This window comes from Delphinus delphis, chromosome 1 (genome assembly GCF_949987515.2).
Source record: "Delphinus delphis chromosome 1, mDelDel1.2, whole genome shotgun sequence".
Classification (NCBI taxonomy): domain Eukaryota; kingdom Metazoa; phylum Chordata; class Mammalia; order Artiodactyla; family Delphinidae; genus Delphinus; species Delphinus delphis.
The window spans coordinates 80,944,332-80,969,391 of record NC_082683.1 but is presented as its reverse complement, the minus strand read 5'-3'; the positions used below and the strand labels follow the sequence as shown (position 1 = coordinate 80,969,391).

At 35.4% G+C, this 25,060-nt stretch overlaps 1 protein-coding gene across 7 annotated transcripts in view; it reads left to right on the top strand.

The window, feature by feature from the left end:
* Nucleotides 1-25,060, top strand: part of EVI5 (ecotropic viral integration site 5) — a 206,246-nt gene that overhangs the window by 84,686 nt on the left and 96,500 nt on the right. For 5 of the 7 annotated variants that reach the window (XM_060025628.1, XM_060025591.1, XM_060025583.1 and 2 more), the window contains 4 exons: nt 10,912-10,972; nt 20,838-20,891; nt 22,733-22,765; nt 23,320-23,466. In XM_060025628.1, coding sequence (XP_059881611.1) covers nt 10,912-10,972; nt 20,838-20,891; nt 22,733-22,765; nt 23,320-23,466 — 295 coding nt within the window. The remainder of the gene's footprint in view (nt 1-10,911; nt 10,973-20,837; nt 20,892-22,732; nt 22,766-23,319; nt 23,467-25,060) is intronic. The other 2 variants (XM_060025611.1, XM_060025620.1) reach the window with 2 other exon arrangements.

Genomic DNA, 25,060 nt, shown 5'->3' with positions numbered 1-25,060 from the left:
AGCAAATATACAGTATCATGTCCATCAGTGTCAGTGCCATGAAGGAAAAGTAAAGGAGGATGAAGGACATGGAAGTGATGGGGTGCTTTTTTTAGATAGAGAACTCAGGATAGGGCACACAGACTGATAAAGCACCATTTGAGCAGACAGCTGAAGGAAGTGAGAGAGGGAGCCATGTGATTATCTGAGCAAGTATATTTCATGCTGAGAGAGCAGTAAATGTAATGAATGAAATAAGAATGCTTGATGTATTTAAGAACAGTAAAAAGCCAGTGTGACTGTACTGTAGGCAAATGGGAGTGTAATAGGCAGTGATGTTTGAAACGTGGTGGGAACCTAGGGGTATTTAAAGCTGTGCTGTCCTGTATGGTAGCCACTACCTGTATGTGGCTATTTAAATAGAATTAAAGATTCATTAAATCAGTTGTATTAGCCATGTTTCAACTGCTCACTAATCACTCACATGTGGTTTAGAGGTTTCTTTAAGATATGAATGTTGCAAGCAAGCAGTCTTAGCCTTTGGCTTCTTTTGTTGTAATTTTTTATTTTGGTATACTTTTAAACTTTTCAAAAAAGTTACAAATATACTACAAGGAACTCCCTTATGCCACTTATCCAAATTCACCAATTGTTTACATTTTGCCCCATTTGTTTTATTTTCCTCCCCCCCCCCCACATGCATATATATAAATAAAATAATATGTGTGTGTGTGTGTAAGTAAAATCCATACCCATTATTTTTGGGAGGACACATTTTAGAGTAAGTTGAGATATTGTGCCCTTTTTCCTTAAATACTTGAATATGTACTTCCTAAGAACAGAGCTTTTTTTTTTTTTTTTAAACCGAAGTCAGCAGTTAATCAAAATCAGGAAATTATCATAGATACAATAGTATTCTAATCCATAAAAGAAGTTCAAATTTTATCATTTGTCCCAATAATATTCCTTACAACAATCTCCTCCTCCCATCCCCAACTTCTACCCACTCCCCACCCTTAATCCCTTACCCCCTGGGTCCTGTATCCACTCCAGACCCTACAGGATCATGTATTGCAATTTGTTTATTTATTTATTTATTTAAAGATTTAATTTTATTTATTTTTGGCTGTGTTGGGTCTTCACTGCTGCATGCGGGCTTTCTCTAGTTGCAGCAAGTGGGGGCTACTCTTCGTTGTGGTGCGCAGACTTCTTGGCGGTGGCTTCTCGTGTTGTGGAGCACGGGCTCTAGGCTTGCTGGCTTCAGTAGTTGCAGCACGCTGGCTCAGTAGTTGTGGTGCATGGGCTTAGTTGCTCCACGGCATGTGGGATCTTCCCAGACCAGGGCTCGAACCCATGTCCCCTGCATTGGCAGGTGGATTCTTAACCACTGTGCCACCAGGAAAGTCCCGTGTATTGCATTAGGTCTTCCATGTTTGTATTGTAAATAGTGTCATTTCAGTCTCCTTTAATCTGAAATGCTCTCTCAATGCTTTGTGTTTCTCGACCTTGATATATTTGAAGAGTACAGGCTAGTTATTTTGTAGAAGATCCCACAATGTCGGTTTATCTAACATTTCCTCATTATTAGATTCAGGTTGCGCATTTTTGGCAGGTATACCAATAATATTGTATCTTCTCATCAGTCTTGGCTTGTCTCAATATTGATGATGTTACCTTTTTTAAAAAACAATTATTTATTTATTTTTAAATTTTTATTGAAATATAGTTGATTTACAATGTTGTGTTAGTTTCAGGTGTACAGCAAAGTGATTCAGATATATATATATATATATATATACACACACACACACATATATATGTATATATATATTCTTTTTTTACATTCTCTTCCATTATAGGTTATTACAAGATATTGAGTATAGTTCCCTGTGCTATACAGTAGGTCCATGTTGGTTATCTATTTTATGTATAGTAATGTGTATATTTTAATCCCAAACTCCTAATTTATCCTCCCCGCTTTGGTAACCATAAGTTTGTTTTCTATGTCTGTGAGTCTATTTCTGTTTTATAAATAAGTTCATTTGTATCATTTTTTTATATTGCACATATAAGCAATATCATATGCTATTTGCCTTTCTCTGGCTTACTTCAATTCACTTAGTATGATAATCTTTAGGTCCATCCATGTTGCTGCAAATGGCATTATTCCATTCTTTTTTAAGGCTGAGTAATAGTCCATAGTGTGTATATACTACATCTTCTTTATCCATTTAGCTGTTAATGGACACTTAGGTTTCTTCCATGTCTTGTATTGTAAATAGTGCTGCTATGAACATTGGGGTGCATGTATCTTTTCAGCGTATGTTTTTCTCCAGATACATGCCCAGGAGTGGGATTGCAGGATTATATGGTAGCTCTACTTTTACTTTTTTAAGGAAGATGATGTTAGCTTTGATCACTTGGTTAATAAGGTGATGTCTGCCAGATTTTACTACTATAAAGTTATTATTTTGTCTTTTATGAGTAAGTAATTTGTGTCAAGGTACTTTGAGGTTATATAATATCCTGTTCCTTACCGAACTTACCCTCCCCATATTTGTCTCTGTTTATGATTGTCTCACTCCCTCATTCCTTCCTTATTAATTGGCATTCTAGTATAAGGAAGAGGTTTCCCTTCTTTCTCTTTTTATCTCTTTGCTTGCTTGCTTGCTTATTTATTTATTTATTTATATCTGTGTGAATCCACTGAGTCTTATTATTTTTTTTTTTAAATTAAGAACTACTAGGTGGTTTTCAGACTGGTTTTTGAGAAGCCCTGATTTTTTTTAAATTAATTTATCTATTTGTTTTTATTTTTTGGCTGTGTTGGGTCTTTGTTGCTGTGCATGGGCTTTCTCTAGTTGAGGGAAATGGGGACTACTCTTCGTTGTGTTGCGCAGGCTTCTCATTGTGGTGGCTTCTCTTGTTGTGGAGCACGGCCTCTAGGTGCACGGGCTTCAGTAGTTGTCGCACGTTGGCTCAGTAGTTGTGGCTCACGGGCTCTAGAGCGCGGGCTCAGTAGTTGTGGCGCATGGGCTTAGTTGCTCCACAGCATGTGGGATCTTCCCGGACCAGGGCTCGAACCTGTGTCCCCTGCATTGACAGGCCAATTCTTAACCACTGTGCCACCAGGGAAGTCCCCCCAAAATACCACTCTGGTAATAGTGTTTAGAAAAGATTGAGTTAAGAAACTGGCAAGTAGCAAGAACAATTAAAAGATTCCTCTAGTAATTTAGATAAGCCATAACAAAGGCCTAAAAATACTACCAGTGAAGGGAGAGGGAGGTAGCTTTGCAGCTACTTGGAAGTAGGTTTGCAGAAACCTGATCATACCTCAGCCAGGTGATCAAGGTCAACATCAACAGTGGTATCCTGTTGATAGTTTATACCTTTGATGAAAATGGGACTTACCTCTGTGGTCTTCCTCCCCCAAAACCCATATTACCAATATAATCATGAGCAAAGCATGAGACAAATCCCAGTTGAGGGACATTCTACAGAACATCTGATGACCAGTACTCCTCAAACTGTCAGGGTCATCAAAAACTTGGAAAGTCTGAGAGACTGTCCTAACCATGGGACTTTAAGAAGACGTGACAGCTAAATGTAGTGTGGTATCCTGGATGGGATCCTAGAGTAGAAAAAGGACATGAGCCAAAAACTTCAGAAACCTGAATAAAGTATGGACTTTAGTTGTTAATAATATATTAATATTGGTTCATTAATTGTCATAAATGTACTATACTAATGTAAGGTTTAAACCTAGGAGAAACTGGGGATGGGGTTTATAGAAACTCTATATTCTTCTAATTATTTTGTAAATCTAAAACAGTTCTAAAAAATAAAGTTTGTTTAAAAAAATTATCAATGCAGATGAAAAAGTAATATTGAATTTTAGAGCAGTGTTAAGGTGGTTGAATTGAACATGCTTGGTGACTGAATTGGGAATCAAGGATTAAATGATAACTCATAGTGTTTTGTTTTAGGTTTGTGAATGAGTAATGATGACATTTATCACAATACATTACAAAATATCTGCTTCACAGTAGTCATTTGTGAAGGCTATAAAGTTATTTCAACAGTGCAGCCATTGCTCAAAATGTTTCGCACTTTTTTAGAATCAAAAATTTTTTGGATATCCTGTATTCTTTTAGACATACCAAAGTAAGAGACATAGCAGTGTAGCAGTTAAGGGTGTGACCTTAGGCAAGTTTCTCCTTCTTTCTAAGCCTCAAAATTGGCATATTACGTAGTCACTGTGGACAGAAGATTGTGAAAAGATGGCAGAGTAGGAAGCACCAGGAATCTGTCTGCCACCTAGACAGTAGTTGCACTGGCAGAATCTGTCTGATGTTAACTGTTTTGGAACTCTGAAGTCTATTGAAGACTTGTAACTGCTAGGGGTAGGCATGGTAAATTGCAGTTAATTTGATCAGTTCAGCTCTTAGCACATTACCCATTCTCTACCCCTTAGCCACTGACAGGCAGCTGTGCTTGTATTCCTGGAACAGCCTGCATGCAGCTTATGGGAGTCAGGGTGGGCAAAAAAGACCATGTCCTCCACATATTAGGGATCTGTGCTCTGATTCCTGATCACTGTTTTTGATTGGACAGGTGCAAAGAAGTTGTTTTTGCACATCTCCCCATTGATGTCGCACCTCTCTCCACTGTTGTTGCACCTCTTCCTCTGGCTGAAGAGACTGCCAAGAGATTTAAAGGGCTCATGCCCTTTTCTCCCCTTCAATTTTTTCTTTTTCCGCTTTTGGGAGCCAGACACAAAAGACTAGGACGTTCAAAAACAACTGCATATATGGAGAAAATTAAAACGTGACTGTGTATGCCCAAGGGAGAGGCTCAGAAAAGACCTGTGGATACCGTAAGTTTACAGCTCAGGTTGGTCATCAACACAGAGACAGCCTATAACAATCAAAAAGACAAAAACAATAACAAAAAACCCTCCAGCAAATCCTGGGGAGGGGGAGAATCTGATTTTCAGAGTTACCACATTACTAGATTCAAATGTCTAGTTTTCAACAACAAAAAAATCAAGGCATGTGAAGAAACAGGAAAATATGACCCATTCAAAGGAAAAAAATAAACTGTATCTGAAGGAAACTTCATGGCATATTTGGTAGATAGAAACTTTAAAAGATGCTCAAAGAAATAAAGGAAGCTGTGGGAAAAGTAAAGAAGATGTATGAACAAAATGGAAATATCAGTAAAGGGATAGAAAGTCTAAAAAGAAACCAAAAAGAAATTCTGGATCTGAAAAGTACAATAACTGAAATGAAAAGTTCACTAGAGTGATTGAAAGGCAGATTTGAGCAGGTAGAAGAATAAGTGAACCTGAAGATAGGATACTGGAAATAACTGAGTTCGAGGAATAGCAACAACAAAAAAGACCTAAGAAAAGTGAACAGAGCCTAAGGGATCTGTGGGATACCATCAAGTGGACCAACATACATATTGTGGGAATCTGAGAAGGTGGGGTGGTGGGATAGAATGTTTGAAGAAATAATGGCTGAAAACTTAACACATTTGTTGAAAGACATGAATATAAACATTTAAGAAGCTCATTAACTCCAAGTAAAGTGATGTAAGAAACACCCCACACCAAGACACATTATAATCAGACTTGCAAAAGGCAAAGAGAGAGCAAATCTTGAAGGCAGCAAAAGAGAAGCCAATCATTATGTACAAGGGATTCTCAATAAGATTATAAACATACTTCTCATCAGACACTTTGGAGGCCAGAAGACAAGTGGGCCTTTATATCCAAAGTGCTAAAAGGAAAAACAGTCAGGAATCCTGTATCTGGCAAAACTGTCTTTCAAAAGTGAGGGGAAAATCTAGACATTCCCAGGTAAATGAAGGCTAAGCTCGTTATCACTAGATCTGCCCTTCAGGAAATACTCATTCCTGCAGGGTGAAATGAAAGGACACTCACGAAACAGTAACTCAAAGTCATCTCACAAAATGAACTTCTTAATTAAGGCAAACACATGGGCAATTATGAAAGCTATTATTATCATAACAGTGGATTGTAACTCCACTTTTTGTTTTCTACATGATTTAATAAATTAATACATTTTTAAAAAAGCAATTATTAGTCTAAAAGTTACTAGTATTGTAATTTTTGTTTGTAGCTCCAAATCTTGTTTTCTACATTATTTAGGAGACTAATAGATTTAAAAGAATCATTAGTTTGTGTTTTGGGGCACACAATGTATAAATACATGTTTTTGTGACCAGTAACCAAAAGGGGTGGGAAAGAAGCTATAAAAGAGCAGAGTTCTTGTATATTATTGAAGTTAAGCTGCTATAAATTCAAATTAGAGTATTATAACTTTAGAATGTTAATATAATCTCCATGGAACCACAAAGAAAATAACAATGGAATATACACAATAGGAAATTAGAAAGGAATTTAAGCATTTCACTACAAAAAAACCAACTAAACACTAAAGACAACAATAATGCAGGAAATGAGGGACAAAAAAAACTACAAGGCATATAGCAAACAAATAGCAAAATGACAGTAAGTCCTTCCTTATCAGTACTTACTTTAAAAGTAAATGAATTAATGGGCTTCCCTGGTGGCGCAGTGGTTGAGAGTCCGCCTGCCGATGCAGGGGACACGGGTTCGTGCCCTGGTCTGGGAAGATCCCACATGCCGTGGAGCGGCTGGGCCCATGAGCCATGGCCGCTGAGCCTGCGCGCCCGGAGCCTGTGCTCCTCAACGGGAGAGGCCACAGCAGTGAGAGGCCCGCATACCCCCCCCCAAAAAAAAAAAAAGTAAATGAATTAAACTCTCCAAAAGACATAGATTGGCAGAATGGGGAAAAGCCACATGATCCAACTACATGTTATCTACAGGTGACTCATTTTAGATCCAAAGATGCAAATAGATTGAAAGCGAAAGGGTGGGAAAAGATATTCCATGCAAATAGTAAACAAAAGAGAGCAGAGGTAGCTATAGTAATATCAGACAAAACAGACTTTAAATTTTAAAAGTTTCCAAGAGGCAAAGACAGGTAATATATATTAATGAAAGGTTCAGTATAGCAATAGGTGTTACAATTATAAATATTTATACACCAATGACAGACTATCAAAATATATGAAGCAAAAATGGACAGATGAAGTGAGAAATGGACAGTTCTACAGTAGTAGTTGGAGACTTCAATATCCCACTCTCAGTAATGGATAGAACAACCAGAGAATATAAGTAAGGAAATAGAGGACTCAACACAATAAACCAACTATATCTAATAGAGATACACAGAACACTTTACCCAATAACAACACTATTAAGTCTCAGTAGATTTTAAGAGATGTACAAAATATCTTCTCCAGCTATAACAAGTTGAAGTTAGATATCAATAACAGAAGTAAAACCGGAAACAGCAATTTTTTGGAAATTAAACAACACACTCTTAAACAATCAGTGGATCAGTGAAAAAGTTTTATTTTTCAATAGCATCAAAATAAATACTTAGGAATTAACTTAACCAAGGAGGCAAAAGACTTGTACAATGAAAACATCAAAACATTACTGCAAGAAATTAAATATATAAACAAATGGAAACACATCCCATATTCAAGGATTGGAAGACTTAATCTTGTTAAGATGTCAGTACTACCCCAAATGATCTACAGATTCAGTGCAGTCCTTATCAAAATACTGATGACATTTTTTTTTGCAGATAGAAAACCCCATTCTAAAATTCATATGGAACCTTAAAGGACCCCAGATAGCCAAAATAATCTTGAACAAGAACAACAAAGCTGGAGGACTCACACATCCTGATTTCTAAACTTACTGCAAAGCTACAGTAATCAAAACAGGTTGGCACTGGAATAAAGACAGAAATAAGCCCTTACATACATGATCAAATGATTTTTGTCAAGGATGCTGAGACCATTCAATATGGAAAGGACTGTCTTTCAACAAATGGTGCAGAGAAAACCGGATATCCACATGCGAAAATAGGAAGTTGGACCCTCACCTAACACCATATGCAAAATTTAAGTCAAAATGGATCAAAGATCTAAGGCCTAAAACTAAAACTCTTAGATGAAAACATAGGGCACAAGCTTCATGACATTGGATTTGACAATGATATCTTGCATATGACACCAACGGCACAGACAACAAAAGAAAAAATAGACAAACTAAAGTTCATGAAAAATTTAAAATTTGGTTATTAAGAGGTAAAAACTTTCAGTTACAAAATGAGTCCTCAGTGTGAAATGTACAGTGTGGAGAGTATGGTCAGTAGTTATGTAATAGCTTTGTTAGGTGATCCTTTTGAAATGTATAGAAATGTCAAATCACTATGTTGTGTACCAGGAACTAACATAGTGTTGTAGGTCAGTTATATTTCAGAAACAAATAAGCTCATAGAAAAAGAGATCAGATTTGTTGTTACTAGAGGTGGGGGCCAAGAGAGGGGGAATTGATAAAGGCAGTCAAAAGGCACAAACTTCCAGTTTTTAGATAAGTAAGGACTGGGGATGTAATGTATAACATGATAAAGATAGGTAACACTGCTGTACATTATATATGAAAGTTGTTAAGAGAGTAAATTCTGAGTTCTCATCACAAGGAAAAAAAATTTTTTTCTATTTTAAGCCCTAGAGCGGAACAACTTCAATTTAAAAATGTAACAGGCGCAGTGGTTAAGAATCCGCCTGCCAATGCAGGGGACAAGGGTTCAAGCCCTGGTCCGGGAAGTTCCCACATGTCACAGAGCAACAAAGCCCATGCGACACAACTACTGACCCTGCACTCTAGAGCCCGCGAGCCACAACTACGGAAGCCCATGTGCCTAGAGCCTGTGCTCCGCAACAAGAAAAGCCAACACAACGAGAAGCCTGTGCACTGCAACGAAGAGTAGCCCCCGCTTGCCGCAACTAGAGAAAGCACGCAGGCAGCAAGGAAGACCCAATGCAGCCAAAAATAAATAAAGTAAATAAATAAATGATTTTTTAAATCTATATGCGGTAATGGATGTTCACTAAACTTATTGTAGTAGTAATTCATGATGTATATAAGTCAAATTGTTATGCTGTACACCTTAAACTTATACGACGCTGTATGTCAGTTATATCTCAATAAAACTGGAAGAAAACATAAAAATAAAAAATTCAGAAAAGTTCTATCCATTAGAGGCTCATAAAATTTAAAAATAAAATATTACTGTACTTTGAGAAAATTTTTGTGTATTCTAAGACATTCAACAGAAAAAGGCAACCCGCAGAATGGGAGAAAATGTTTGCAAATCACATATCTGATAAAAGATTAATATCTAGAATATATAGAGAACTCTTAAAACTCAACAGCCAAAAACAAAACAGCTGGATTAAAAAATGGACAATGGATTTGAATAGACATTTCTCCAAAGAGATATAAATGGTCAGTTAGCACATAAAGAGACGCTCAATGTATGGTATAATATGGGTGAACTATGGGGACATTATGCTAAGTGAAATAAGCCAGTCACAATAGGACAAATACTGTATGATTCCACTTATATGAGATACTTAGTGTTGTCAGACTCACATAGACAGAATGTAAAATGGTTGTAGCCAGGGCCTGGTGAGAGGGGGAAATGAGGTGTTATTGTTTCATAGGTACAGAGTTTCAGTTTTATAAGATGAAAAAAGCTGTGGACATGATGGTGGTGATGGCTGCACAACATTATAAATGTATTTAATACCACTGAATTGTACATTTAAAAATAGTTAAGATGGTAAAGTTTGTTATGTGTATTTTACCACAATAAAAAAAATGTTCTGTGAGATAAATGAAATTATACATAGATTCTTGTCCTTTGAGGGAGAACTTGATTCTTAAAAGAAGCTATAAGTTATGTGGGACCTGGTTATTATTTGGAGGGTTTAACTTGTTATTAACATTTTTGATTGAGAGTAAGGTATAAAAATAATTTGGTAGGACTAATTTTTGGATGGCTGATAATTTTTTGTTTATAGTAGAGTTGCAAAAATAGTACCTTGCATTTGTTTGTCATTTCTTAGTCTCCTACAGTCCGTGACAGTTCTTCAGTCTTTTCTTGTTTTTTCTGACCTTGGCACTTCTGATGCGAGCTGGTCAGATATTTTTTAGAATGTCCTTCAATTGGGGTTTGATGATTTCTCTTGATTAGATTGAGGATATGCATTATTGGGAAGGATACCACAGAGGTGAGGTGCCGCCTTTCTCAGTACTTTTTATTTAACAGGGGGTGTGTCATGTCGGTATGCGTTACCGGTGATGTTAACCTTCATCATTTGGCTCAGATGCTGTCTGCTAAGATCCTGTACTATAAATTTACTATTTTTTCCTTTGTAATTAGTAAATATTTGGGGAGAGATACTGTGAGACTGTGCTTAAACTTTTACCCGCTAATTTTAGCATTCATTCATTTTTCTTGCCTACGGCAGTTATTTATTGTGGAGTTCTAATGGTGATTTTTATATTTGCCTCATTCTTTCTACATTTATTAACTGGAATTTTTTTGTTAGGAAGAGTTGTTCCTTTTCTCTCCTTACAAATTTCTAGTCAAGTTTAGTTAAGATCCAGTTGAATTTTATCAGTGTATTTTAATTTGAGAGGGAAGGGTTTGTGCTTCTTCTGTAAGTTAAGGGCTGAATAGAATCTCTAAACTCAGTTCTCTGGTGCTTTATAGCAGTTTACTTTCTAAAGTTTACTTTTGTGTGGTTCTTATATTTGTTATTTTTGAAGTAATTTTTTTTCCTGATAGCCTGTATAACTATTGAGATGGTTTTTCTGATTTCAAGTATCTCAAGTCATAAGTTGGGGGAACATAGCAAAATTGTATTTTGTGTTAATATATGGTTTTAAATTTTATAATTTCCGTAACTAGTTTGGAATGAAAGCATACCTTTAACTTTTTTTTTCTTTCTCAGGCTTGAAAAGGAATATACTACAATAAAAACTAAAGAAATGGAAGAACAAGTTGAAATTAAAGTAAGCATCTTAGGACTTTTAAAAGTACTGAACATAAATTCATTAAAGTCAGTTATTTGGCAGTAGATGTTATGTTGATATATTTATTACCTGTTATAAATTTAACAATGATGTTTGTATTTATTTATTGATAAATTTACCATCCCACTAGATTATAGTTAAAAACAGACATTTCAAAAACTGATCTGAAGTGGTTTTTGTTCTAGTGTGAAAGAAAGCAGCTTCCTTTTTCTGGATTTATTGGTGGGTCATCAGGAGAAAATACTTCTTTGGGGAAGATAATTATCATTTCATTTAAGCATGTTTTAAAAAGTTATAGAGAATATAATCTGTAACATGCTGAGACTAACAGCAGTATAGTATAAAGGAGACCTAATAGAGTAGATCATTGCATTAGAACTAATTATGGCTGCCTTAAAGATGCAGAAAGCTTTGACTAATTAAATTTTCTCATCGCTAACCAAAGATTATTTTTGAATTACTGTTCAGAGAAACAGGTAGATTTTCAATTTGAAGGACATGTAAATTCCCACGTGTACCTTAAAATTCTTGTTTGTATCCCTGTAGGCCAGAAATTGTTGAGGATCTTTGGCATTGTGTGAGCTGGGTGTTAAGGAAAATTGAATTGGCATTTATGCTGATATTTCAGGATGGGGCTAATGAGTAGAAGCATGAGTTAGTGAAGGAACTCAGTGACTGGCTGATCCAATTCCTTACCTTTTATTTTCCCCCCAGCTGCCTGAAAAAAAAGAAAAGAAAAAAAGAAACAAAAAAACAAATTTATTGAATGACTCCACTTTTGTATATTTGGATGTGTCTGATTTTTTACTTCAACCTGGCAAGACATTTGATGACCATCTTATTTACAATTCCCTACCTGTGTATTATTTTGCCTTGCTATAAAATAACACTTCGTTACTCACACCCCGCATGCCTTTTTACTAGGAATGGGTTCTGTTAAATTACTACTCTTTCTTACCATAATCCTGCTCAGAAGCCACCTGGGAGACAGTCTCTTCCCTCATCAAATCTGTCTCCCTTTTATACATGTTTTATTTCCGTTTCTGTCACCTACTCACTATCTGTTGGAAATAGATACTTATACATTTTCTTCAGAGAGAGAGAGGAGGAGAGAAGGAAAAGATCCCTGTGGATGTTTTTGCCTCTTTTTTTTTTGTTCTGTCACCCACCTGCTGCTCTACCATTTGCTTTTCTTTTAGGTTCCATGAGTAAGGGTAATATTGAATCATACTCTCCACTTCAACCTACTGAAAGTAAAAAGTGCATCATCCTGATGAGTGGGGAGAGAGTATGGGTTATTGCATACCACAAATATTTGGAACTGCAAATCAAGAATCTGAGGATGGGGAAGCCATCCTGTTCGTTTCCTCATGCTTGTAGTTGCAAAAAATAAAAAAATAAAAATAACAGTTCTATGAACAATCCTTGCTCTTGAAGAAGTTTTTTTAAATTAAGTCACATGAATGTAGGAATAGCAAAGGCCTTTTCAAAAAGATCTAGCAGACATTAGCCTATATTTGCAGTTTTTTTCAAATTTTGATTTTTGGGGAAAGTTATAGTTCATATACCTCACAAAATACTTTTGAGTATGTCTTAGGCAAAAACAGATGGCACAAAGTTGTTTATAGAGAAGAATCTGGGGGGGGGAAAGTTTAAAAAGTTAGTGGAGTGCATTGGGTAAATAAATACGCTGATCTCAGAGATAGTTCCTTTTATAAAATCTTGTTTCCACATAGTTCTTTTTTTACTCTTGTACCATTTTCATTCCTTTCTTCATTCCTCCTGCCCTCTGAAGGGCAAAGCCAAAACAATTTTTGTGTAACTCTACTTTTTTAACTTCATGTTTGCATATGTCTGATTTTTAAGCTGGACCTGGCAATTCATCTCATTCCCAACCAGAAGACCACCTTATTTACAATTAATTAGCCATGTATCATGGAGCCTCTCTCTTCTTTGGGAAATGTCACTTCCTTATTCAATTCCCTTCCCCTCCCCCAAGGGCCCTTTTACAAGGGAATGAATTCTGTTAAACTAGTACTTTCTTGCCTTGGTTCTCCTCAAAAGCCTTCAGGGAGATAATCTTACGCTGTTCTTTACGCAAGTAGTATGATCATAATTATGTGACGTTTTGATATAGACGTAAAAATCAGCCTTTGATGCTGTGACATGTGTTTAAGGTTTGACCTTCGGGTCAGTGACCTTTACGCTAGGAATTATACCTGTCAGCTCCCTGATCAAGACGGTGACTTTCAAGTATTTTCCATTCCTTCTCTGAAAGTATTACAGGAAGATTTTGATAATAACGATTTCATACGGTAGATCTTACATTTTACTGTGCGAAATTTTTTGTTAATAGAAACACCTTTGTCAGTATCTTCTTCCAATCTCTTGATGTTCCACCTGAGGGGGAGGAGGTAAGAAATATTAAGATTCTAGCTTATATTGGGATAAACCACAGATCTTTAAAAAAGGAAGAGCCTTTATCCCCTACTCTATTTAAGATAGACATATGAATTTATGTTTAAATTTATGTTTTGGGGTATAGAGATTTAAGCCCTGTGAAGAGGAGTTAGAAATTCTGACTGGTTTTTAGTCAGAATTTGGATATTTTTTCTTATTTCAAAAATTATGGACTATTCCAGATATGCTGAAAACTAGAGCGTAATATAAAAACATCTGTGTTTTCACTGCCTAACATAAAAAAACATGACAAGTATTATGTAAGTCATCCAGGAATTATATTGAACAATCAATATAAAGTACTAGTACTGACACATTTATTCAACACTTAATATATGAAGGATAATTTACGTACATTATCTCCTTTTATTCTTCCAGTAACCTTATGAAAGTGTTGTTTATCTTTCTATTGAAGAAACTAAGGTTCAGAAAGCTCAGATAATAAGCTAGTGGTCATACTGACAGAAAGTGGTAGAAGTCAAGAGTTTGAACTCTGATTTGGGTTAGTCTTAGACCCATATATGTTCTTCAGTGTATACACACTACTACTTTGCAAGAGAGACTTTAATGTATTGTGATGTAGGAAGGATTTGGATGCCCGTTTTTTGTGGCATTACAAACTTTTCATTAAAAAATGAATAGCTACTTAATAAAATCCAATGGGGATATAATAGCTTAATTTATTTAAGAAGTCGTTCATTTAACAGATATTTACAGTGCCTGCTACATGCCCAAACACTGTTCTAGGCACTTGATATGTGTTTATGAAACAGACCAATTCCTGCCCTTGTGGTACTATATACTCTAGTATGGAAATCAGACAATAAGTAAAATGTACAGTGTTTTAGATGGTGATAAGTGTTAAACAGAGGAAAAAAATATCTTAGGGAAGGGAAAATAAAATGATAGTGTTCAGATTAAAAGTTTAGAGAAGTTGACCAGGTTACCTTTGAATAAAGACCTGAAGGAAGTGAGGGAGCTAGATATATAAGGAGAGCAGGGTCTGGTCAGGAGCATGCTGATGAGGAGTAGTGATGGGACAACATGAAGATGAGGGAAGTGAAAGGAGGTAAGGTGTTGCACATTGCAGATAATGTAGGAAGTTGCTGAACATGAGAAGACTTTAGCTTTTACTCTGGTGAGCCACTGGGGTTTTCAGTAGAGAAGGACAAGATCTGACTTAAGTTTTCAGTGCATCTTCTGGCTGCTGTGTTGAGAGTATATTGCAGGGGGTAAGAGCAGAAGCAGGGATATTAAGTAGAAAGCTGGTGAAGTAATGCAGGCAAGGGGTGGTGGTGGCTTGGACTGAAGTGTTAAAAAATTATTAGATTCTGAATAGGTTTTAAAGGTATAGCTGATTGTGGAGGTGTCAGAGGGACAGAAATCAAGGACTTTGGCCTGAGCAGTTAGAAGAATGCAGTTCCCAGTACCTGCAATGGGAAAGTCTACAGGAGGAATACCAAGAGCCCCAGTTTTGGTTATATTAAGTATGAGATGCCCAGGAGCTGTTCAAGTAGCTCCTCGAAATACAGTAAGTCCCCTGTGTACGAACGAGTTCTGTTCAAAGAGAGCGCATTTGTAAGTTCAGTTTGTTTGTAAAGTCCAACAGAGTTAGCCTAGGTACCCAACTAACACAGTCGGCTATATAGTACTGTACTGTAATAGGTTTATAATGCTTTTCACACAAATGTTACATAAAGAAACAAGCAAAAAACATTTTTAATCTTATAGTACTGTACCTTGAAAAGTACAGTAGTACAGTACCACAGCTGGCATACAGGGGCTGGCTTTGAGTGAACAGGCAAGAAGAATTACTGACTGGAGGAGGGAGAGGAGGTGGAAGATGGTAGAGCTGAAGGATTGTCAGCAATAAGAGACGGAGGGCAAGCTGCAGTTTTAAGAACGCATGTTCAAATCTTTGAAAGTTCACAACTTGAAGGTTCGTATGTAGGGGACTTATTTAAAGTTGGAGTTAAGAGAGGACAAGCTGGAAATAAAAATTTGACAGTTATTGACATGATCATATTAAAAGCCATGAGAGTAGATGAGATTACCTGGGGAATGGATGTAGATAAAACAGAAGAGTACAAGAATTAAGCCTGAGAGTAAGCCAACATTTAAAAGTTAGGAAGACCAAGAGCCAATCAGCAAAGTAGGAGAACACCAGGGAAATGTAATGTTCTAGAAGCCAAGAGAATAGAGTGTTTCAGAAAGAGAGGCATTTACTGTGTCAAATGCTAAAGAAAAGGGACTTCCCTGGTGGCACAGTGGTTAAGAATCCGCCTGCCAATGCAGGGGCTACGGGTTCAAGCCCTGGTCTGGGAAGATCCCATATGCCATGGAGCAGCTAAGCCCGTGCACCACAACTACTGAGCCTGCTCTCTAGAGCCAGTGAGCCACAACTACGGAAACTTGCGTGCCCCAACTACTGAAGCCCACGCACCTAGAGCCCATGCTCCACAACAAGACAAGCCACCACAATGAGAAGCCTGTGCACCGCAACGAAGAGTATCCCCGGCTCAAAAAAAGAATCAATACCAAAACAGCCACATCTTATGAGCACACTGCAACTAGAGAGAGCCCGTGTGCAGCAACGAAGACCCAATGCAGCCATAAATAAATAAATAAATAAATATATTTTTAAAAAAGAACAAGAGAGAATGTAAAATATATGGGCAAAAATGTAGGTAAGATGTTGGTTGTGGGATGTTGTGAAGTTCTGTTGTGATTGCTTCAATTTTTTCAATGAAATCAGAAACAAGATTATCATCTGAGAGTGACAGTAGGGTGGAGGGTTGCTGGTTTGAAAACAGAGGAGAAAGTATGAAATAGTGATCTAAGAAGGTGGGAGAAGGAATGGACTAAGGAAACACATTATTCTAGGATGCATTAAGAGTCCAACTGAATTTAGTGATTGTTAATTGAAATAAACTTTACCGTTTTATTTTTCTTTGGTCATATTTACTGGCTGAGGTGCAGACTCAAGAGTTGTCAGTGTGTTGACCCAGACTAGTGGTTTCCCAGGCTAGTATGCTCACTACTAAAGAAGAGAAGGGAAAGGGGGATAAAAGCAAGGGAAAGTCTGCAATGATTGGAAATTAAACTTTGTTTGGGAAGAGAGGATATCAGGCAGTGAGGGACAGTGAAAAGTTGGTAGGATCCATGGATTATCCCAACAAGAAGGAGGATTATTGAGTTTGGGTTACTTCATAAAATGAGTAAGCTGGAAAGAATAGAGTGGTTTGTTTGAAACTGAGATTCCCCTATTTTGGCATATTTAGGTGGTTTTTCGTTTTTCATCATTAAAAAATAATGCTTATGTTAACATCTTTGTATATAAAGTTTTGTGGTACCTTCTATTTCTGTAGTCAGTTGTAAAAAGTAGAATTACTGAATTATAGGATATTAGTATTTTTACGACATTCAATATGCACTAAGTAAATTTCCTAAAGAATATTTCCAGGATATGTTCTTGGCAGCGTTTCCATTTCACTAATACCTTGCGTATATTAGATATTTCATTCTTGTTCTCACCCTTAGTCTCATTTTCTTTTCTAATTTGGTAGGTCAAAAAAGTCTCTCTTTTTAAGTGTATGTATCTGTTGCTCTTTCTCTTTGTGGCTTTCACTTTAAAGTTTAGAAAACACCTTTTTAATTAATTCTAGGAAATGTGATTAAAAGTAAGGATACTCAAAAATTAATGAGAGGGCATCCCTGGTGGCGCAGTGGTTGAGAGTCCGCCTGCCGATGCAGGGGACACGGGTTCGTGCCCCGATCCGGGAAGATCCCACATGCAGCGGAGCGGCTAGGCCCGTGAGCCATGGCCGCTGAGCCTGCGCGTCCAGAGCCTGTGCTCCGCAATGGGAAAGGCCACAACAGTGAGAGGCCCATGTACCGCAAAAAAAAAAAAAAAAAAAAAAAAAAAAAAATTAATGAGAAATCAGTCAAGTGATAGATTTTAGTCATTAACTTTCCTATATAGCAGCAATAAACATTTCAAAAGTATCTTGGAAAAAAGAAATTCAATTTGAAATAAAGATAAAAGCATATTTGGGACTTACCTGGTGACACAGTGGTTAAGAATCTGCCTGCCAATGCAGGGGACGTGGGTTCAAGCCCTGGTCCAGGAAAATCCCACATGCCACAGAGCAACGAAGCCCATGCACCACAACTACTGAGCCTGCTCTCTAGAGCCTGCGAGCCACAACTACTGAGCCTGCGTTCTAGAGCCTGCGAGCCACAACTACTGAGCCCGCGTGCCTAGACCCCATGCTCCACAACAAGAGAAGCCACCCCAATGAGAAGCCCGTGCACCGCAGTGAAGAGTAGCCCCTACTCACCACAACTAGAGAGAAAAGCCCTCGTGCAGCAATGAAGACCCAATTCAGCCAAAACTTAATTAGTTAATTAAACTAATTTTTAAAAAAGCATATTTAAGAATAGCCTAAAGGAAAAATAGTTTAAAACCTAATGAACACCGAAAAAACTTTGCAAAGGGTGTTTTTAAAGGATGAGTAAAGGGGAGAGACAAAAATAACTACGTGTTGTATAAAAACAATCTAAAGAATAATTATTTTAAAAAATAGACGAAAGTAATAAAATTATATTCATGCCCTAACTTTAAAAATATTATAGCAATGCTTATCATTAACCAAGTATTTGGTATATATTAGGCAGTATGCTATCTCGTTGAATTCTTGCAGCATCATTGTAGGTTTTATTAGTGTAATTTTCTAGTTGAGGAAATGGAGATTCTAGGGCACTGAATGATATCCACAGGTGTTAATTGTACAGTGAGGATTTGAACCTAAACCTACCTCATTTCAAAACCCAGTCTCTAAACTACTAGTCTACTAGTAAAGGTTTGCGGAGGATAAAAAACACAATATAAGAAGGGGGAAAATTACCTATAACAGACGTTAAAATAGATTACAAAGCTCTAATTACCAAAATACTATGAAGGTAACCCTGAAACAGTCTTTAATAACTGTAAAGTCTATTATATTTTTCAACTCATAATGAAGTGGGTATCACACAAATAAGGAATTGATTATTTATTTAAAAAGTGGTATTAAGACGTTTGTGTAGGTGTTTGGGGGGAAAATGAATTCAGGTTTTTATAGCAAAATTTCAGAAGATTTAAAGGGGGTGGGGAGGGAAATCCAAGTGAATGTTTTTAGTTTTAAATTTTAAGCATTATTTCTATTGAAATATTAACTTTATTCACTCAATTGTCTGGTTGAACTTAACTTCCTAAGTCTTTTAGAAAACAAAATGCTACTTTTTTTTTCATGAAATATGTTGAGAAGATTTTGAGAATCACATTTATTTCTTTGGCTTTCCAGACTTTAAGAGCATTTAATAATTGCTTATTTGTGTAGACCATTATGCTATACATAATGTGAGTAGCAAAAAAATGAGAAATATTTTCTTTTTCTCAAACTATTTTGTAGATTGAGATCACACATAAAGTAATATCTATTTCAATTCATCCAAATATATTCTAGTGAATAGAGCAAAAATATTTAATTTGCAAACTGTCTTTGTAATAAATAAGATTTATTTGTTCCAATTTGTGGTCCACTTAATAAGACAACAATAATTCATAGTCTTTTATTTGCTTTGTTCTGAGATTTTATATGTCATATAAACTATATTTTAGTCTTTACTGGCAAAATAATAGGTTGAATTAATAGAAGAATTTTCTGAGGAAGACATTTTTAGCAGGAATTTAGAGGAAGGCAGGGTTGGAAGAAGTCTGGATTGCACTCTAGAGCAAATGGGTACAAAAAGGTCAGAGGGAGTTTGAAATTATAATGATGGCAAAATGAAGGGATAACTTATATTGGTGAACTATACAAAAAGGAGATGATTTTTTAACGTAGAGTGTTTTGTTTTTTTCATATTATTTTCCATTATGTTGTCACAGGAAAGAACTGTAGTTCCCTGTGCTATACAGTAGGACCTTGTTGTTTATCCATCCTATATATAGTAGTTTGCATCTGCTAATCCCAAACTGCCAATCCATCCTTCCCCAACCCCACTTTCCCCCTTGGCAACTACAAGTCTGTTCTCTATGTCTGTGAGTCTGTTTCTGTTTCGTAGATATGTTCATTTGTGTCATATTTTAGATTCCACATATAAGTAATATCATGGTATTTGTCTTTCTCTTTCTGACTTACTTTGCTTAGTATGATAATCTCTAGGTCCATCTGTGTTGCTGCAGATGGCATTATTTCATTCTCTTTTTATGACTGAGTAGTATTCCATATTGTGTGTGTGTGTGTGTGTGTGTGTGTGTGTGTGTGTGTGTGTGTGTGTGTATCACATCTTCTTTATCCATTCATCTATCGATGGGCATCTAGGTTGTTTCCATGTCTTGGCTATTGTAAATAGTGCTGCTATGAACAAAGGCGTGTGTGCATCTTTTCAAATCATAGTTTTGTCTTGATATATGCCCAGGAGTGGGATTGCTAGATCATATGGCAGCTCAATTTTTAGTTTTTTTGAGAACCGCCATACTGTTTTACATAGTGGCTGCACCAGTTTATAATGTAGGGTGTTTTAGATTTAATACTTAATAGCAGTAATTTGACAGGGTTTTGGGAGTTGGGCATTGAGCAATTAGGTGAAGTGTTTTTTTTTTTTAATCTGGTTTTACTCTTTTAACTACAAGAAAATGCTAGTAATTTTCTTAAATTGAAAACAACTCATGATTAATAATTCATTCAATGAAAATGACTCATTCTTCGTATTTTCAGAATGGAACTTTGCAACTTGGCCTATATAACACATAAATGGAGGCTGATCTAGTTCTAAACTGACAATTTGATATTTATCCTACGAACATGCATTTTTCAGGTTTCTTGTTTATTTGATAGACATTTGAATATTATTTGTGTAGTCTTTGTAGGAGATAAATGAGTTAGAATCTTTTCTATCTAATAGGGATATTAAGACATATAAGAAAATACTGGGAATTCCCTGGCGGTCCAGTGGTTAGGACTCTGCACTTTCACTGCCGAGGGCTTGGGTTCAATCCCTGGTCGGGGAACTAAGATCCTGCAAGTGGTGAGGCGCAGCCAGGAAAAAAGAAAAAGAAAATACTGATTATGAGTCATTATGCTAGGTACAGAAAAGGAAGGGGTTATTTTGTATGTATTCTAGCTTATATTTAAAATTCAGTCACAGCTGGAATGATGAATGTGGTCGTTTCCTTTGCCATGCATTTCTTACTCTGAGCCTTTAAGAATTTCACAGATGATAATGTAGCCATTTCTTGGACTCTTTCCTACTTATAAAAGGTGGTACATTTTATCGACTGTCATTTTTCCTTCTCAGGAATGTTTGCAAGCAAACCTTTGTTTGTTTTCTTTTTCTGCAGAGGTTACGCACAGAAAATAGACTATTAAAACAGCACATTGAAACATTAGAAAAAGTAAGTAAATTGCTACTTATGTAAACTTCAGTTGAATGCACAATAATTTTTCTATTTTAAATAAAGGCTCAAGAAATCTGGCACATGTCTCTGAAGTTGTGGTATTGACTGCTTAGCTTGCATAGCTTACTACTTAACTAAATAACTTGTCAATAAAAATTGATCATTACTAGTCCTTGAACTCTTAAGGTTAAAGTTTCAAACTGAGATTATTAGAGTAACATAGTGATGTCATTTGTTTTTGTTACATAATCTCTGAAAAGTATGTTCTTTAGGGGTAACCTAATTGAGGATCCATTCTGTGTAGTATTTTAAAGATGAATTTCAAATGTTGCCCTGTCGAGCCATATATTAAATGTGGCAGTGATTTCTTTAAGGCCTAGGATTGCTTTAAGTTTAGTCAAAATGACTGACTGATTTCTTATGTAAAAATTCACCATGATGTTTGTTGATTTTCAACACAGGAATTGTGACTAAACTTTTGGTTCTTAGAATTATTTTGATACCGCTTGTTACCTCTTCCTCTGTTTCATATAAAATAACTGGGTAAATATGTCAATCTTGCATTATTTTTCTTATTGTGCTTTTGATGTAGTGTCTTTCGTAGTCTTGTTCCTGATGCTATAAGAATGTATTAAGTAATAGAAGTATAGCCTAAGAGTTTTGGTTTATTAAAGGAGAAACATCTGAATTCACAAACTGTTTTGGGTTTTTTTTTTTGTTTCTTTTTACCAAAAATGAAAGTTAGTAGTTTAAAAAATAGTCCTCATGATATTGCCAAGTATCTTAAAATCTTCCCTGAAAGTCTACAGGTCAATATTTAGGAATTAAATGAATGAAGATATAGATTATTTGCATGTTTATCTTTTGTTTGAAAGTATTGATGGTTTCATATTAAATAGCATGGCAGAAGGACAGGATCTTTGTTACATGTATATTTTTGTTATATAATAATTGCAGGTACATTATATTAAGGATATATTTCTTTCATCTTATTAGAGTTTGAAGATAATTCTGCTTTTTTGGTGACTGCAAAAAGGTTGAGCTTAATTGTTTTTAAGTCATTTTGATTTTATCGATATATATTTTTTCCACTAAACACTCAGTTTATAGTAAAATGTACATCTTCCTAGGTGGTCTTTTATCTTTGGAGTAAGACATTTTCACAGAGAAAGCATTTTTATTTCATTGAACCTTAAGAATAATAAAGGTGCTGTCTGAAAGAGTTAAGTTTGGATTTTGCTTCTAGAAAATTAAGTACCTTTTTACTGGCTTAGATGGCCTAGGTGTGTTCTTTAGCACTTAGAATTCTGTAAGTACGTAGATAGCAATTAAAGTCTGTAACTGAAATGTTTACTTACTCAGTAATTGCTAGAGTTTATTATGGTTGAGCTCATTAATTTCATTTGTCATATTTTCCTTGCTTTGCTTCTTTGGAAGTTGCTGTTGCACAAATTGCTGTCACACTTCATAAGTGATATTGCTTACTCAAATTCCTTCTCCTTTTCATATAAATGATTTGACAATATGGCTGACGCTAAAAATACTTAAAGTATGCTTTAAAAAGAAGATATTAGCTTGTCCCAAATAATGAAAACTCTCTTGGAATGATCTCTTCTAGAAGCACATGATTTTCTGCAGTTTATCCTTATTTTGATATATACTTTTTTAAGAATAGAAACACATGCAATAAAAAATAGTTTTAAAATCTAAATGTCCATCTTAATTACAGTGAAACGTAGGTGGAATTTGGGTATGCGTTGTTTCTTCTTATTCCTAATTTTATCACCTTTATTTTGTTTCTTTCTCTTATATTTCTATCTGAATTTTTCCTTTTGTAGGAAAGTGCTTCCTTGGCAGATAGATTGATACAGGTATAGTTTTTTTTTTTTAAGCATTTTCTCTAACATCTAAGGAAAGTCCTAAACCTAGAAATTCATATTTTAATGCATGCAATTTTACATGCATTTATCTAGAAATAATTTTTGGGGTGGTATCTATGGGTGTAAACTTAATTTTTGATAATAGTGTGTTATCTTTATTAAAATAAACCCATCTTTTGCACGTTTTAGAGCTAACCTTATTTTAAAGTTTATTCCAAAATGGCAATCAGTGGATTCTGCGAAATTAACCACTATTCATTGAAAACATTAGTCCTGCATGTACAATAATATTGCATGAATTGAATTTTTATTGACTGAAAGAAGAATTGTTCTTAAGATTATCAGATGAATTTTTCATTTGGTTTCCCAAAATTTGCTGGAGCAATAATGAGCTGCTGGCTAATAATTACTCAGGCTGTTCTGTTCTCTGAGGTGATCTTTTTTTTTTTTTTTAACATGTCAAAGTAAGTAACTAAACCTCACAAAGGCAGTCTTTCTTGAATCTATCCTAAATTGCTTTACACAAAAAAAAATTATGTCCTAAGGGACAAGTGACAAGAGCCCAGGAGGCTGAGGAAAACTACCTCATAAAACGGGAGTTGGCCAACATCAAACAGCAGAGTGATGAGGCCAGTGCTAAACTGGAGCAAGCTGAAAATACCATCAGGAAGCTCCAGCACCAACAGCAATGGGTAAGGAGTCTGGTAGTGGTTTTTCTCACCTTTCTCATCCCCTTCCTTTAAACTTTTTTTTTAAAGCACAACTTGTGTGCTCTTGTTTTAAACAATTTTGTTTTCTACTTTAATTGAATTCTTAATCAACTTTAAGTTCTGTAATATTTACAGGTCTTATTGTGGCCTAAAGACTCCTTGTTCTAACATTTTTTTTTCTGTCTACACAGTTTTGTTAGAATTAGGTAATGTTTTCTTTCCTTACATTATATTTTAAGTCACAGCAAATAAGTGATGTATGTCAGACCTGCTTTTTAGGTTTTAGAAATCTGTTTATTTACAAAAGATATTTTTCCATGGGTAATTATTAAATCTTCTGATAGTTTTTGCTAATTGTGTACACGAGATACTACCCAACATGTAGAAAATATGTAACTATCTCATTTAAGTCTTTGATAATATGGTGATTTATATCTTGTGAAATACTATAGTCTTCTTACATCAAGACATTAAATTAGGTTCAGTTATATGCTTACATTTTTTTCAAAAAGAGAGAAGTTGTGAAAATGAAAAAAATGGACTTTTAAAATATTATGTTAACTGAGAGTACTAAACAGCTTCTGATTGTACAGCTATCCTCAGGTATCTTTTGTAACTTAGATATTATTTTCCATTGGCAAATTCAGACAAGTGTGATATTAATAAAGAATATGAGAGTTAAAAAGAAAGCCAGCTGTTTATCTTTGAAAAGATATTATTTCTTGTTTCAGTTTTCTGTTTTCAAGTAGGAGTTGGATTGTAACAGGTGGAAAAAGTTGTGGTAAACCTAGAATTCTATATAGGTCTGAAAGGCAAATAGAATGACTTCAAGGTTGGATGTTATTTTTATTCAGAAAAACTAAGAAACATTATCATCTGAGTATGAAAAGCAGAAAACTAAAAGCAAAAAGAAATTGGTATTTGAAAAAAAAATAACATAAAATTTTTCCTATTAATGTTAATTGAATATGGTTACAAAAAATGAATAGCAGAGTGGTAAGAGAATACATTCATCCCTTGTTATCTGTGGGGGACTGGTTCCAGGACCCCTGAGGATACCAAAATTCTTGTATACTCAAGTCCCTTTTGTAAAATGGCATAGTATTTGCATTTAATCTGCATATATCCTCCCACATACTTTTTTAAAAATTTTTTGCACTTAGTAAATATGTTTTTATAATGAAAATTCTTGAAGTATAGCTTTGAACATATATACAAGAGTAGCACAATGTGAAACAAATTGAGATTGTGTATTTTTTCCCTTTAAATCTTGGAATTGCTATTTTGGTATATGAATATTTCATTATAAACATTTATATTGTATGTTAAATATTTAAAAATTCATATTCACACACATTGTTGCTGTAGTCTCTACTACATTAGTGCTTCATGCTGCCTCCCATATACTTTAAGTCATCTATAGGTTACTTATAATATCTAATACTGTGTAAATGCTAGGTAAATAGTTGTCTGTGTATGGCAAATTCGAATTTTGCTTTTTGGAACTTTCTGGATTTTATTTTTCCTGAATATTTTCAATCCACAGTTGGTGGAATCTGCAAATGCAGAAGCTGTG